A 12,611-nucleotide genomic window follows, 5' to 3' on the forward strand; every position below is an offset into this window, starting at 1 on the left:
GCTGGACCAGGACACTGTGATGCTACGAGTTTACAGGTTGGTTCATAATCCTGTTTTTGAGTGGTGTAAACCACTCCTACAACTGGCTTTGTTAGTCTGTCTGTCTGTCTGTGCAGAAAAAATGAGCATGGTTGCTACGGTCACCCAGTTCACCCGGGTGTGATTTCATTACGTCAGACATTACGTCAGACCACAGCTGATCAGGCTATATAAGACCTTACTGACTGTCTGTCTGTCTGTCGTCTGTCTGTCTGTCTGTCTGTCTGTCTGTCCCTCTCCATGTGTGCAGGTTCACAGACAGCGAGACAGAGGTCCAGACCGTGGTTCTGTCGGTATCAGTTTTAGAACCCCGTCCCGGAGGTCTAGTGTCTGTGGGTTCCTCCCCTCTGGTGGTGTCAGACTATTATGGTCTGTCCAACGCCATTGACGGCTCTGTTCTCCGGGTCGGAACCCGGCCGGGCTCCGCCTGCACCATAAGACTGACGTCCTCCGAGACCAGCACCCCCTCCCTGGGTCAGCTGGTCACTGAGCTGGACTCTGGACAGAGGAAGGGTGAGTAGCAGGCTATAGGCCTACTGATGAACTTAGTACAGTGGGCCGCAAGCCCCCTCTGTGGGCCTTTTTGTGTTATCCTTTTAGCATAGCCAGGGCTGGACTGAGACAAAAAAATCGTTTTCACAATTTTTCAAAAATAGCAGATCTACAAGCTTGTCTGCTATTTTTGAAAAATTGTGAATAGCTAAAGTGTAACATAATGCAGCCCCATTGCCCCCGCCGGCGGGGGCAGCGGCTGTCCACCTCTGAACAGCGCTCAGTGGGTCAATGGAGACCCAATTGGTCTCCGGTTCCAACTCCGATGTTGCACATTTTCCCCCTGGGGTTTAAGAGGTTAAAACACCAAAAGGGGTTCCCATCCTGAATGGGTTAATACCACCGCTTTTACAGAACAACATAAATTATATACACAACCAATAGACGACTACACTGAAACAGACAAGAGAATGTCAGACTATAAGGATTTCTTGCCTTTATTTGTAGTTGTTACGTCCCCACCAAAGAGGTCCAGGTGTTATTTTGTGCAAAAGCGCATTATAGGCAATTTCCCTTACCATAAGCCCTCAATGAATTGAATTGAATTGAATTGAATTGAATTGAATTGCATTGAATTGAATTGAATTGAATTGAATTGAATTGAATTGAATTGAATTGAATTGAATTGAATTGAATTGAATTGAATTGGACGTTGGGTTTTAGTGCTAATTCGCTTATTTCCATCGCTCAAAAACAAATATTTTTTGTATATCCTCTCTTCATAATGTCAATAGTATCCCAAGCGGCACACTTTACTACTTATTTCGATGGAAATAAGCAAATTAGCACTAAAACCCAACCCCCATTGAGGGAAATAGCTGATGGGAATATTTATAATTAACCTAATTAATAATGCTAATTAGAAAGGAATATTTTAACTTCGATAGCAGAGCAGGAAAACCCTGAATGTAAAAATACTTCTGAAAAAACTACTCAGTACCAAATACCCAGACAGGGAGCCTCTAACATGCAATTTACCAAAAATGGTTATAAACCTTTTAAACCAAGTAAATATTAAACTTTATCTTTAATGGTATAATGTTAATCTTATAAAAATGTAATACTATATTAATAAACCTTTTAAGGATAAACACTTTAGAGGGAAAAACTACAATACTAAAAATGAGAGAATAGGAAGAGTAAAAGTATCTCAGAGTATACCATAGAAGAGTACCTTAGAAGAATTGACACAAGACACAAGGAAGGAGTCGACGAGCCAGAGCGTAGGATTTTTCAGATGATATATTCCAAATTATATGGGGGGAGAAATCATGGTACATCCATCACAGCGTTCAAAGATCTCCCAGTGACAAAATGTCAGTGGAAACATTATATAGCAGAACAAACAAAACAAATCTTTGACATGGGAAGTATTCAGTTCAGAGGTTAACAAAAAGTGAACAATGGCGACACCTGTGGCTGGGAGGTTTACTAAGGGTAAGACTGGGAGACGTGGCTGATGGCCGTGACGACTAATATAACGTTTTAGGGACGTAATTAACGTTAAGTGGGAGTCTGGATATCTGCCTCGGCACCGCACCAAGGTCAAATAACATGTTTTCCATAGAGGGGCAGATAATGTAAGACGCCACGGAATGTGGCTAAATAAACATACAGGAGATATCTCACGGGTCAGAGAGGAGTGATATGAAAATCAGCGGGATCAATGTGACAAGTATGCAGGGCACAGGGCATATGAAAACTAATTCACAAAGACCAATGCACAGAAAATACCTAACAATAGCCACTAATGCGCTTTTGCACAAAATAACACTTGGACCTCTTTGGTGGGGACGTAACAATTACAAATAAAGGTAAAGAAAGCCTTCTAGTCCGAAATTCTCCTTTAACATTTGGCCCAGAACGGCCCACCACAAGCCTCTAGGCCGGCCCACTAAGGTTCATTATTTAGATATTTGATATTCATGCCCCGCCCCCTTCCTATACAAACCCATTTCAAACTCCATTTTAACCAAGATAGATTCATCGAAAACACCCGTCCTTTTTTCTGGTGACTGATATTGCTACGTTAGGGGACATGTTTTTTTACATTTATTTTTAATAATTTTGTTTGATGTTTTAGTCTCCTTTGGCCTCCTCCTATTCCTGATTATTTTCCAAAGAAATTATTAAAAATAAATGAAAAAAGCAACTGAAATAATATGCCCTCCCTCACGTATTAGAAGGACAATATCAGTCACCAGAAAAAAAGGTTTTGTGTTTTTTATGAATCTATCATGATTAAAATGGAGTTTGAAGTTACAATGGGTTTGTGTTACAATGGGTAGGAAGGGGCGGGGCAGCTAAATACTGAATTGAGCGACTTAAAAACCATTTGGAGTGTTCACATAAGCCTGAGTAGATGATACAATGACCAAAAGTGTTTTGAAAGTGAAATATCCCTTTAACACTTGTTAAAGGATTAGTTCACCCAGAACAGAACTTATATAACAGTTGTTTTATTTATTTTATTATTATTTTACTTTTTTACTTTGTTTTATTATTTTATATAGTTTTACATTGGGCGTACATGCTTAAAACTGTTGGAAAGGCTGGCCGATTTGCATCTGGATCCGTAAAAGTGCCAAGGTTCCAAGAATCTATAGTAGGCTACTATAGAACCAAAGTTATTTAAGTCGAAATGGGGCCACTGTGATGGAACCGATTCCTGGTTCCTCAATGTTGGATCTGGTTCTCCTATGTGTCTCACCCTGACAGGCAGGCAGACAGGTGCATTGTGTCCGGGCAACAGGCCTTGTCTCCATGACGGCACCCGGCCAGTTCCCTTCCTGAAGACGTCCTGTCAGGAGTTCCTGGGTCTGGCTCTGAGGTACCAACACCTGAGGCCCCCGTCCCCCGAGATAGACTACCTGTCTCTGAGGGTGGAGATACGAGACACCTCCACCAGGGCACTGCTGGAGGTACGCGCCACATACACACACGAACACATGCACGCACTCACAGGACGCTGAACCCCTAATTTATCCCCATGTGCATGTTGGTGCCTTATAATAATAATAATAATAATAATAATAATAATAATAATACTACAGTTAATTTATATAGCACCTTTCATGACATGACATGCTCAAAGTGCTTTACAGAGCAATAAAGAAAAAGAAAAGAAAAGCAAAAGCATAAATCACCAAAACGCCCCATAACCAGTCACACAGCAGTTCAGAGGTCAATAAATCAGGCATATAAGAACAACCAACGTTCAGAAAGCTAGCCGAAAAAACTTGGCTTCAAAACAAAGAGGAGATTCTGCTCTTTCAAACAAGACGGTAAGACTTTTACGGTAAGATGTTTTCCAACGAAAACATCTCGGCAGCCAAGTCTGTGGGCTTTTTATATTTGCTTTAAGCATGCCTGTTGACATGTGTGAGTTTTATATGCCATTGTACGCACTCGGAGCAGATGAGCAGTAGTAGAAGACATGAGGGGTGTGGTTTGAAACGTATCTAGGCAGGCAGTCATATAGTTACGAAGGTGCTAGACCATTGGAAGCTTTATAGACAAGTAAAACAATGTTTAAATCAATCCTAAAAACATCTGGGAGCCAATGTAGTGAAGCTAAAACCAGAGTAATGTGGGGGGTTGGTCTACAAGTCCTGACATTCAGAGGAAACAATGCAAGGCGGTGATGCAAACCTCCTCGACATCCCCAAGACCAAACTCCGTGCAGTACATGGGGTGACATGAGCTTTTGCCTTTGATGCCCCAACCCTATGGGCCATAATCAGACCGCAGCCATCTTGCCAAGAAGATGTTTAATAAAAATCCACCGTAGACATTTTATGAGCTACTTCCTGTCAAGAAATTCCTTGCATCCATTCCTTGGAGTTTGGAAGCGCTCGTTGAATATCACTCAACGGCCCACGTGTACCACCTGTTTTGAATTTGCACATAATGCAGGAGGCAGCAGGAGGTTGCTTTACAGATAACGAGCGCTTCCATACTCTACTTAGAAAATAATCATCTTCAAGGAATTTCTTGACAGGAAGTAGCTCATAACATGTCTACGGTGGATTTTTATTAAACAAAAACTTTACATATTGAAAGAGGATAATTCAAGCTTTCCCTACAGCTGCAATGTTGGTGATTTTGACGTTGTTTAATATAATTAGAGAGGACTTTTCTGTTTGGATGAATGGGCTGTCTATGGGAAGTATCACCTAGGTATCACCTTGCTGGCAAGATGGCTGTGGTCTGAATATGGGCAATAGAATGCCCTCCCTAAGGGTGTATTCCCCATGGGAATACATCATGTATTCCCCATGGGAATACATCACATATATAAAATGCCTTTATCATGAAACATGCGTAAGCTAAGAACGTAACTAGAACATAACTACATAATGACACTATACATATAAACTACACATATATACGTAACTATACTATGCTATACATATGTACTATGAGGTGCTATGGCTACATACAATGCAATTATTGTGCTGTCTACATGACATGCCATAAGTCTGTTTCAAATGCTATCTAAGTCTAAAAAGTGCTATCTAAGGGGGTAGGATAAGTGCTATGGGCCATGATGGAGTCTGAAAAGGTGGGTTTTCAGACTACAGCGGAAGATTGGGAGTGATGCTGCAGTTCTGATTGCAACAGGGAGTGCATTCCACAGTTTTGGGGCCAGAAGGGAGAAGAGTTTGGGATGTGTGGAACATTGTCCCGACGTTTTTAGTGAGGGTACTTCCAGCTTTCCTGCGTTGGCTGATCTGAGTGCGCGGGAGGGTTTGTAGGGTTCAATCATGCTTGCAAGATATGGGGGAGCCATACCTTTGGTTGCTTTGAATGTCAGCATCAGAGTTTTGTATTCTGTGCGGGCAGCGACCGGGAGGCAGTGCAGGGAGCGGAGCAGGGGGGAGACATGTGAGAATTTTGGCTGGTTGAAGACCAAACGAGCTGCGGCATTTTGGATCAGTTGGAGAGGCTTAAGTGCACATGCCGGTAGGCCAGTAAGGAGCGAATTAATAGTCAAGTTTTGACAAGACTGTTGTCTGTATTAGGAGCTGGGCTGATTCCTGGGTGAGGAACGGTCTAATTTGTCGTATGTTATAGAGTGTGAACCTACAGGATCGAGTGACAGCTGTGATGTGAGTTTTAAACGAGAGCTGACTGTCCAGGACAACACCAAGATTCCTGGCTGTTGGGACAGACGTTACCAGGGCGTTGTCTACGGAAATAGTTAGCTCCCGCATAGGGCAGGATTTAGCTGGGAAGAAGAGAAGCTCAGTCTTGTCTGGGTTCAGCTTGAGGTGGTTGGAGGACATCCACTGTGAGATGTCAGCCAGGCATGCAGTGATGCGCTCTTCCACCTGGGTGGCAGAGGGGGGGGGGGGGGGGGGGGGGGGGAGATAGAAACAGTTGTGTGTCATAGCAGTGATATGATATATTGTGAGCAGAGATGATAGTGCCAAGGGATTTGGTGTACAGTGAGAAAAGGAGGGGACCAAGTACAGATCCCTGTGGGACCCCAGTTTGAAGGGGGATGATAGCATACCTTTCCAGGAAACCTGGTAGGTCCGGTCGGTGAGATGGGAAGAGAACCACTTTAGTGCCGTCCCGCCGATGCCTAGATCCGCTAGGGTGTCTAGGAGCAGCTGGTGGTTCACTGTGTCAAATGCTGCAGATAGGTCTAGGAGAATCAGGACAGCAGAGTGGGAAGCAGCCTGGGGAGCATGTAGTGCTTCTGTGACTGCCAGCAGGGCAGTTTCTGTGGAGTGTGCCTTCTTGAATCCTGATTGGTTGGGATCCAGCAGGTTGTTCTGTGAGAGATGGAGAGAGAGATGGAGATGGAGAGAGCTGTTACCTCTGTAAAGCCCCCCATGTAAAGTGTCTTTGGGTACTCAGAAAAGTGCTATATAAGTTTGAGATATTATATTATTATTATTATTACTTGTAACCAAGATACATTGTTGTACCATAATGTAACATAAATAATGTGTATTATTTTCCAGACAGAAGCGGTGTGGTTGCCAGTTCTAATCCAGGGTGCCATGCAGAACCAGCCCCCACAGGCCTCCTTCATGTCCTCATTTATCCTGGAGGTAAAACAAATACAAAATAAAATTATAATAATAGACAAAAGTTGGCGTTTAAGTGAGCCATGGTCAGCCGTTCATGACTATCCGAGTCAGTGCTATTGGACGGTAGTCAATATGCTCAGTGGCTCAGAGGTAGACTTGCCGGTTCCCAGTTCGATCCCGGGCTGAAGTGTCCTTGAGCAAGACTCCCTAATTGCTCCCGATGAGCAGGTTGGTGCCTTTCGTCTTTGCCGATAGTTGTTTGTTTCGGTCCGCACGGAAAAGTAGCAGCATCTGGAATGATGTCCTTTAGCCTGTGGTTTGTGGGGTCCGAGGACCCCCAGGGGTCCTTGAGAGAGTTCCAGGGGGTCCCCAGCTAAATGATAGGAACCAAATGGACCTTTATGGGTCTGTAACTCAGAGAGTGTACAAATGGAACCTTTGTACACTCTCTGAGTTAAATTAACTTTGATTTTACAATATAAATTGTAGAAATTTAGATAGAAATGCCATTAAATGGGGTCCGTATCGCCTAATTCAGGTAAAACCTGAGGGTCCTTGAAATTAAAATGGTTGAAAATCACTGCTAGAGCCGTACAAATCTTCTCTTATGGGGGGGGTCCCTGGCATATATTTTCTAATGGGGGTCTGTGTGCTGCTTCCATCAGGAGAAGCACACAGCAGTTCCACATCTCCTTGTATGTGTTCAATCACAGTCGTAAGGCCATCTTCTCGGCTCATAGGCGGTTGTCCATAGGAATGCATTATGTGGCGTTTCCCCACCAGCTCCTACATGCTTGGAAAGGCATTTCAATATCATGTTTTTCAGTCATGTGATTTGATGAATTGAACTGAATTGAACAAGGTGGATCCTCTTGTAAACAAGTGTAATGCTTAATTGGGTTGTCCACTCACAGTTAACAGTCTTTGTATTGAGTTTGTGCTTGAAATGTACTGTAATTCTGCAAACTGTCAATACATATTTCAATCAATCAATCAATGACGTGTCACGTGGTGTCCCGGGAACCATATATATAAAAAACTAAATCACACCCGTGTGAAGTAAGGGGCGCTCTTATCATCATACATCATCATACATCACATTCCATGTTCAGCCAATCAAATAATCACAAAAGTCACTCCGGCCAATCACTTTTGGTGTCTTCACCTTTCTCCTCAATATGTACGTTGATCAGCCAATCAAATCATCGCTATGGGGTGATCAGCCAATCACAAGCCAAATCCCGGAAAGCTGGGCATAGCAGGGACTAGTGCCCCTCAAAAAGGGATAGTTCTTGGTTACACACACACGCACGCACACGGGAGTCTATCCCCGTTACAATGCGCTAGACCCCTGGGAGATGGATTGCTGAGATGGAGCACCACAACTACCATCGGCTCCCAGTACTTCCCACACGACTTGCTGCACCAAGCCATTGATACTCATTCGCTGAGTTGGCGGTGCCCGGGATCGAACCCATGAGCATTGTGGTTCAAAGGCGAGAGCTCTACTGACTGAGCAACCTGGACACAAGAGTTACATTATTGTTAAACATCTGCATTACTAAAGTCTACACAATTAGCGGATGTAGAATAATTGTTATTTTGATCAACGTTTGCCTGTTGCTAGCCCTGGAAACCACAGGCCTTTTACCAACATCAATACAGCAAGTTTTGGGTCTACGGGGCTACATTTCATCTGGTGGTCCGTGGCTCAAATGCCAAATGAATGATGGTCCTTGGTATGAAAAGGGTTGAAAACCACTGTATTAGATAAATAAATACAATGAATGAATTAACGATGTATTTATTTCTCCTGGGCTTAAAGGGATAGTTCAGAATGTTTTAACTTAAGCTGTATGAAATACTTGCCATTAATAACACAAAAACCGCCATTGCCATTACATCTACGTCAATTAAAAGCAATTAATAAATGTTACTCACGTTAGCATCGGGTTGCTAGCTGGTGTTGTCGATATCACAGGATCGCGCCATCATGATCATTGTGCCCATAAACACCCATTCTATCTGTTTCTTTCAATCGCCTGTATCTCCTATTCCTTGTCCCAGATGGCATTTTTGGTCAAAACAAGGTTTATTCCACGACCGGGAGCCGACGCTGTGATGCCTTCCACTACACTCTGTTGGCTCCGTTTGGTAAACAGGAAGTGACCACACATCGTCCAACACCCTAGCGTGTTGGACGATTTGGCTGGAAATCTGGCTTTTCAAAATAAGAGCTGAACAGGGATAAATGCTGGCGTGAATTATATCACAATTTATCAATAAATGCTGGCGGATTTAGTTCCAGTCATTTTGTGGGGAGCACATGGTATTCACAAAACTAGCGTCATTTGTATTGATGACTTATTTATACCATATAGTGCAACTTTCATTAATTTTTATCTCTATCACACAGAACTGTTTTTTGTGTCCAGTTGAACGAATGTTGCGCTAATAGTTTTTAAATGGGTCAACAATGCGAATGATGATTTTTTTTTTTTTTTTTTGCTTTCACCTTTATTACATTTTTTGTAGAGGGATAGAATCACAGTAGGCTGACAGGAAATGGGGAGATAGATGGGGGGTGACAGTAAAGGCCATTGGGAGTCAAACCCACGGCACACTGCCAGACTGGATTTCCAAGGTGCCTGGACCGCTGAGCCACGGCTCAGGCCAATTCATTTTCTTTTAATGCGTGGCCCCAGGTGCCCCCCACAAAATGACCAGAACTACTTAACTCTATCTCTACCGCTAGCTGTTAGCATAAACCCCAGTTCCCAGTGCCAGCATACGCGTTCACTTTAAAAGACGGAGTTTGCCCGCCCCCCCACACACTCGCTACACGCACTCTAGTATCATTGGAACAACCACACACTGTTTACCTTTCGTCAGAAGCTTTTACATGGCGGCAGCGTCGCGGTACAAAGGCACAAACTAAATCGGAAATGTGGATGGCAGAAAATCCACCAAGGACAGTGATCCTGGAGTCCGATTTATAGAGGTTAATCCTCCTTTCAACTGCTTTGAACTGAGATTATATTTGCAATCCCATAGTTGGAACGGTGGGGCGTTGCTATAGGAACCGGACCAATGTTAAAAGCTTCCGTAGGCATTATAGACGGAGTATACGTTGGGGTAAAAATCACACCCGTGTGAAGTAAGTGGTGCAACTCCGTGTGGGGGTCCCCGGGGGGGGGGGGGGGGAGTTCCAGACCAACAGGAACGCACCCAGGGTGCCGGCCCGATTCCGGCGAGCCACCCCGCGTCCGAAACGGTTGAGAAATGACAGTTACCGTGTGGGGGTCCCTGTACTGTACTGTACTGTACTGTACTGTACTGTACTGTACTGTACTGTACTGTACTGTACTGTACTGTACTGTACTGTACTGTACTGTACTGGCACACCCGAAATCACCATATATACAGTTAATATACAGTTTGTGTGTGTGTTAGTTTGCGCACAGTTGGTGAAAAACACCATGCTGTTTTCGTGCTCAGACGCACCCACCCAGCCAGCCAGCCACCCAGCCACCCACACACACACATATTCACTTAAGGAAGTGGTTGCACCACTTACAAATTGTGAACTATCTCTTGCAGGTGGACCAGTTCATCCTGACGCCGTTGAGCAGGGCAGCGTTAGACGCCAGCGACCACGAGACCCCTCAGGAGCGCCTGGTGTTCAACGTGACGCTGCCCCCTGCCGGCGGCTACATCACACACCTGGACGACCACACCAAGCCGCTGGGCTCGTTCACATGGAGCGACCTTAACGACATGAAGGTCGCCTACCAGCCGCCCAACGCTAGCCACGTCCACAGGAGGACCTATGAGGTATTGATTGATTGATTGATTGATTGATTGATTGATTGATTGATTGATTGATTGATTGATTGATGTACTTTTTTAGCTAGTTTAACCGATTGCATGCCACCATCTGGTGGGTAAACTCAGTACTAGTGCCACAATCCTTTCGTTGAACCGGAAGTGTTTGTGTGATGAGTCATAGCTACAGTCTGTGCCGTGTTCTCTCAGTGTAAACAATGGTTTGGTACTCGCGAGGTTGGATTAAAGTAATATTAAATTCTAAACATCGTCCATTAGCTCAATCTGAGCCCTATAAATGCTTTGGATCACGTTCGTGGGCATGCACAAGGAGATTTTGGATATTCAGTGACTACACACTATGGGAGCCACCGGAGGCTAGCGATGGATGCTAAAAACAGCTAACAAACGGTAAATGAAATACTATTAATTCTGGATTAAATTACATTAATAAAACCTGAGACTTATCGTTTTGGTACACAAGGTTGCAAGCACGAAACCCGATACATCCCGGGATCGGCAAATATTGTGTTAATGGGACACTTCACCCTTTTTGCAACCAGATCTTATTTTAATAATGTTTGGGTGGCAAGAAACACTTTCCTGGGGTTTTTATGTGGGTAATATGTGTGTTTAGAAATTTGAGTATTTTAAAGTGTCCATGATGTCATGGACATCATTGTCGATGATGTCATGGACCTGGGCTCACTTCCTTCCTGGTCTACAATTCCCATAATGCTTTGGTGCACTGCTCCTCCTCATGGATAGGGGGAGGGCTGTATTACTGAGACAACATGTAGTCCAGGAAGTAAGTGAGCCCAGTGTCCATGACATCATAGACACTTTGAAATACTAAAATATCTAAAAACACAAATTACGCACATAAAAACCCCAGTAAAGTGTTTCTTGTCTTCCAAACATCATTAAAACAAGAACTGGTTTCAAAAGGGGTGTAGTGTCCCTTTAAGAAACAGTGGCTCCTTTTTCACCGGGGTTGAACCGGTTTCAATATTTTTTTATTTATTTTTTATATTTCTCGCATTTCTCCTCCTGATGTGCATGCCTCATTGTTATTCATTCATTGATATTTAAAATAAATATTTGAATGAATCATGCTGTAGTATACCTAATTTTGAGCTTCTCCAAAGTCAGTAAAATCTATTTGCAGTGTTTCAGATCAAGGTTGTTTTCTGTGCCTATCAAAGAAAAAAAAGGTCTTGGTCTTGACTCGGTCTCACCTCGCGGCGTGAGGTCTTGGTCTCGTCTTCGGTCTCGACCCCTCTAGGTCTTGGTCTCGGCCTCCCTAGGCTTGCGGCGGTCTCTGTGTCGTCTCGGTCTCGTATAGGTCTTGGTCTTGTCTTGGTCTCGCTTTAGTGGCTTTCGACTACAACAATAGTATATAATATATATGGCCAGTAACTATGTACACATCTACAGGTAGAGTTTACAGCTCTGGACAGTAACTACGCCAGCAGTCCACCCATCCTGGTGCACTTCTCCATCAGGACCGCCGAAACCAAAGCACCCCGAGTGTCCTGGAACATGGGTGAGATTATCTGAACCTAACTACCGGTAGGCCTATGCCATATAGTGGTGTTCTGATTATCAGAACCTAACTACGCCTTAGAGTGTCCTGGAACATGGGTGAGATTATCATTATTGTAACTTCATAACTGAAAATAAAATATAATATAAAATAAAAAGACTGACCCAAAGTGTCCTGAAATATGGGTGTTTTCTTTTACTACGTTTTTATCCCACGATTCTGTGACCGATTTTTCACCCGGTATCAATTGCCTAAAACTGTAATCCTGGGCACTAATATCCCTCTGCCAACCTGGGGAGAGCCCCGAACCGAGCTCATATGAGGAGTGAGCAGGCCGCTTCTTATGGAGGGGAGTTTCCCCGGGCGGACTTAGTGCGTGGAAGGGACACGTTATTCCAACCATATAGTTCCTTTCGCCTGATGGATCTAAATTAATCATAAATCACATACATCCACCTGTAATCAGAATTTATTCACATACATGCACCTGTAATCAAACTATTTTGCTTGTCTATATTTCATATCTACATTTCATTATATGTTTTACTTTATGAGTAATAAGCAAAAAATTATTCAACATGACATTGTTTTAACACGCGTTTCAA

At 43.5% G+C, this 12,611-nt stretch overlaps 1 protein-coding gene across 1 annotated transcript in view; it reads left to right on the top strand.

The window, feature by feature from the left end:
• Positions 1-289: 289 nt before the first annotated feature.
• LOC306919142 (FRAS1-related extracellular matrix protein 1-like) overlaps positions 290-12,611 on the top strand; it is a gene marked incomplete at its 5' end in the record, with an annotated part of 94,175 nt that continues 81,853 nt past the window's right edge. Inside the window, 5 exons of the mRNA XM_079531973.1 lie at positions 290-552; positions 3,310-3,512; positions 6,567-6,656; positions 10,236-10,469; positions 11,898-12,006. Coding sequence (XP_079388099.1) covers positions 290-552; positions 3,310-3,512; positions 6,567-6,656; positions 10,236-10,469; positions 11,898-12,006 — 899 coding nt within the window. The remainder of the gene's footprint in view (positions 553-3,309; positions 3,513-6,566; positions 6,657-10,235; positions 10,470-11,897; positions 12,007-12,611) is intronic.

This window comes from Electrona antarctica, assembly GCF_951216825.1.
Source record: "Electrona antarctica genome assembly, contig: scaffold_395, whole genome shotgun sequence".
NCBI classification, from domain to species: Eukaryota; Metazoa; Chordata; class Actinopteri; order Myctophiformes; family Myctophidae; genus Electrona; species Electrona antarctica.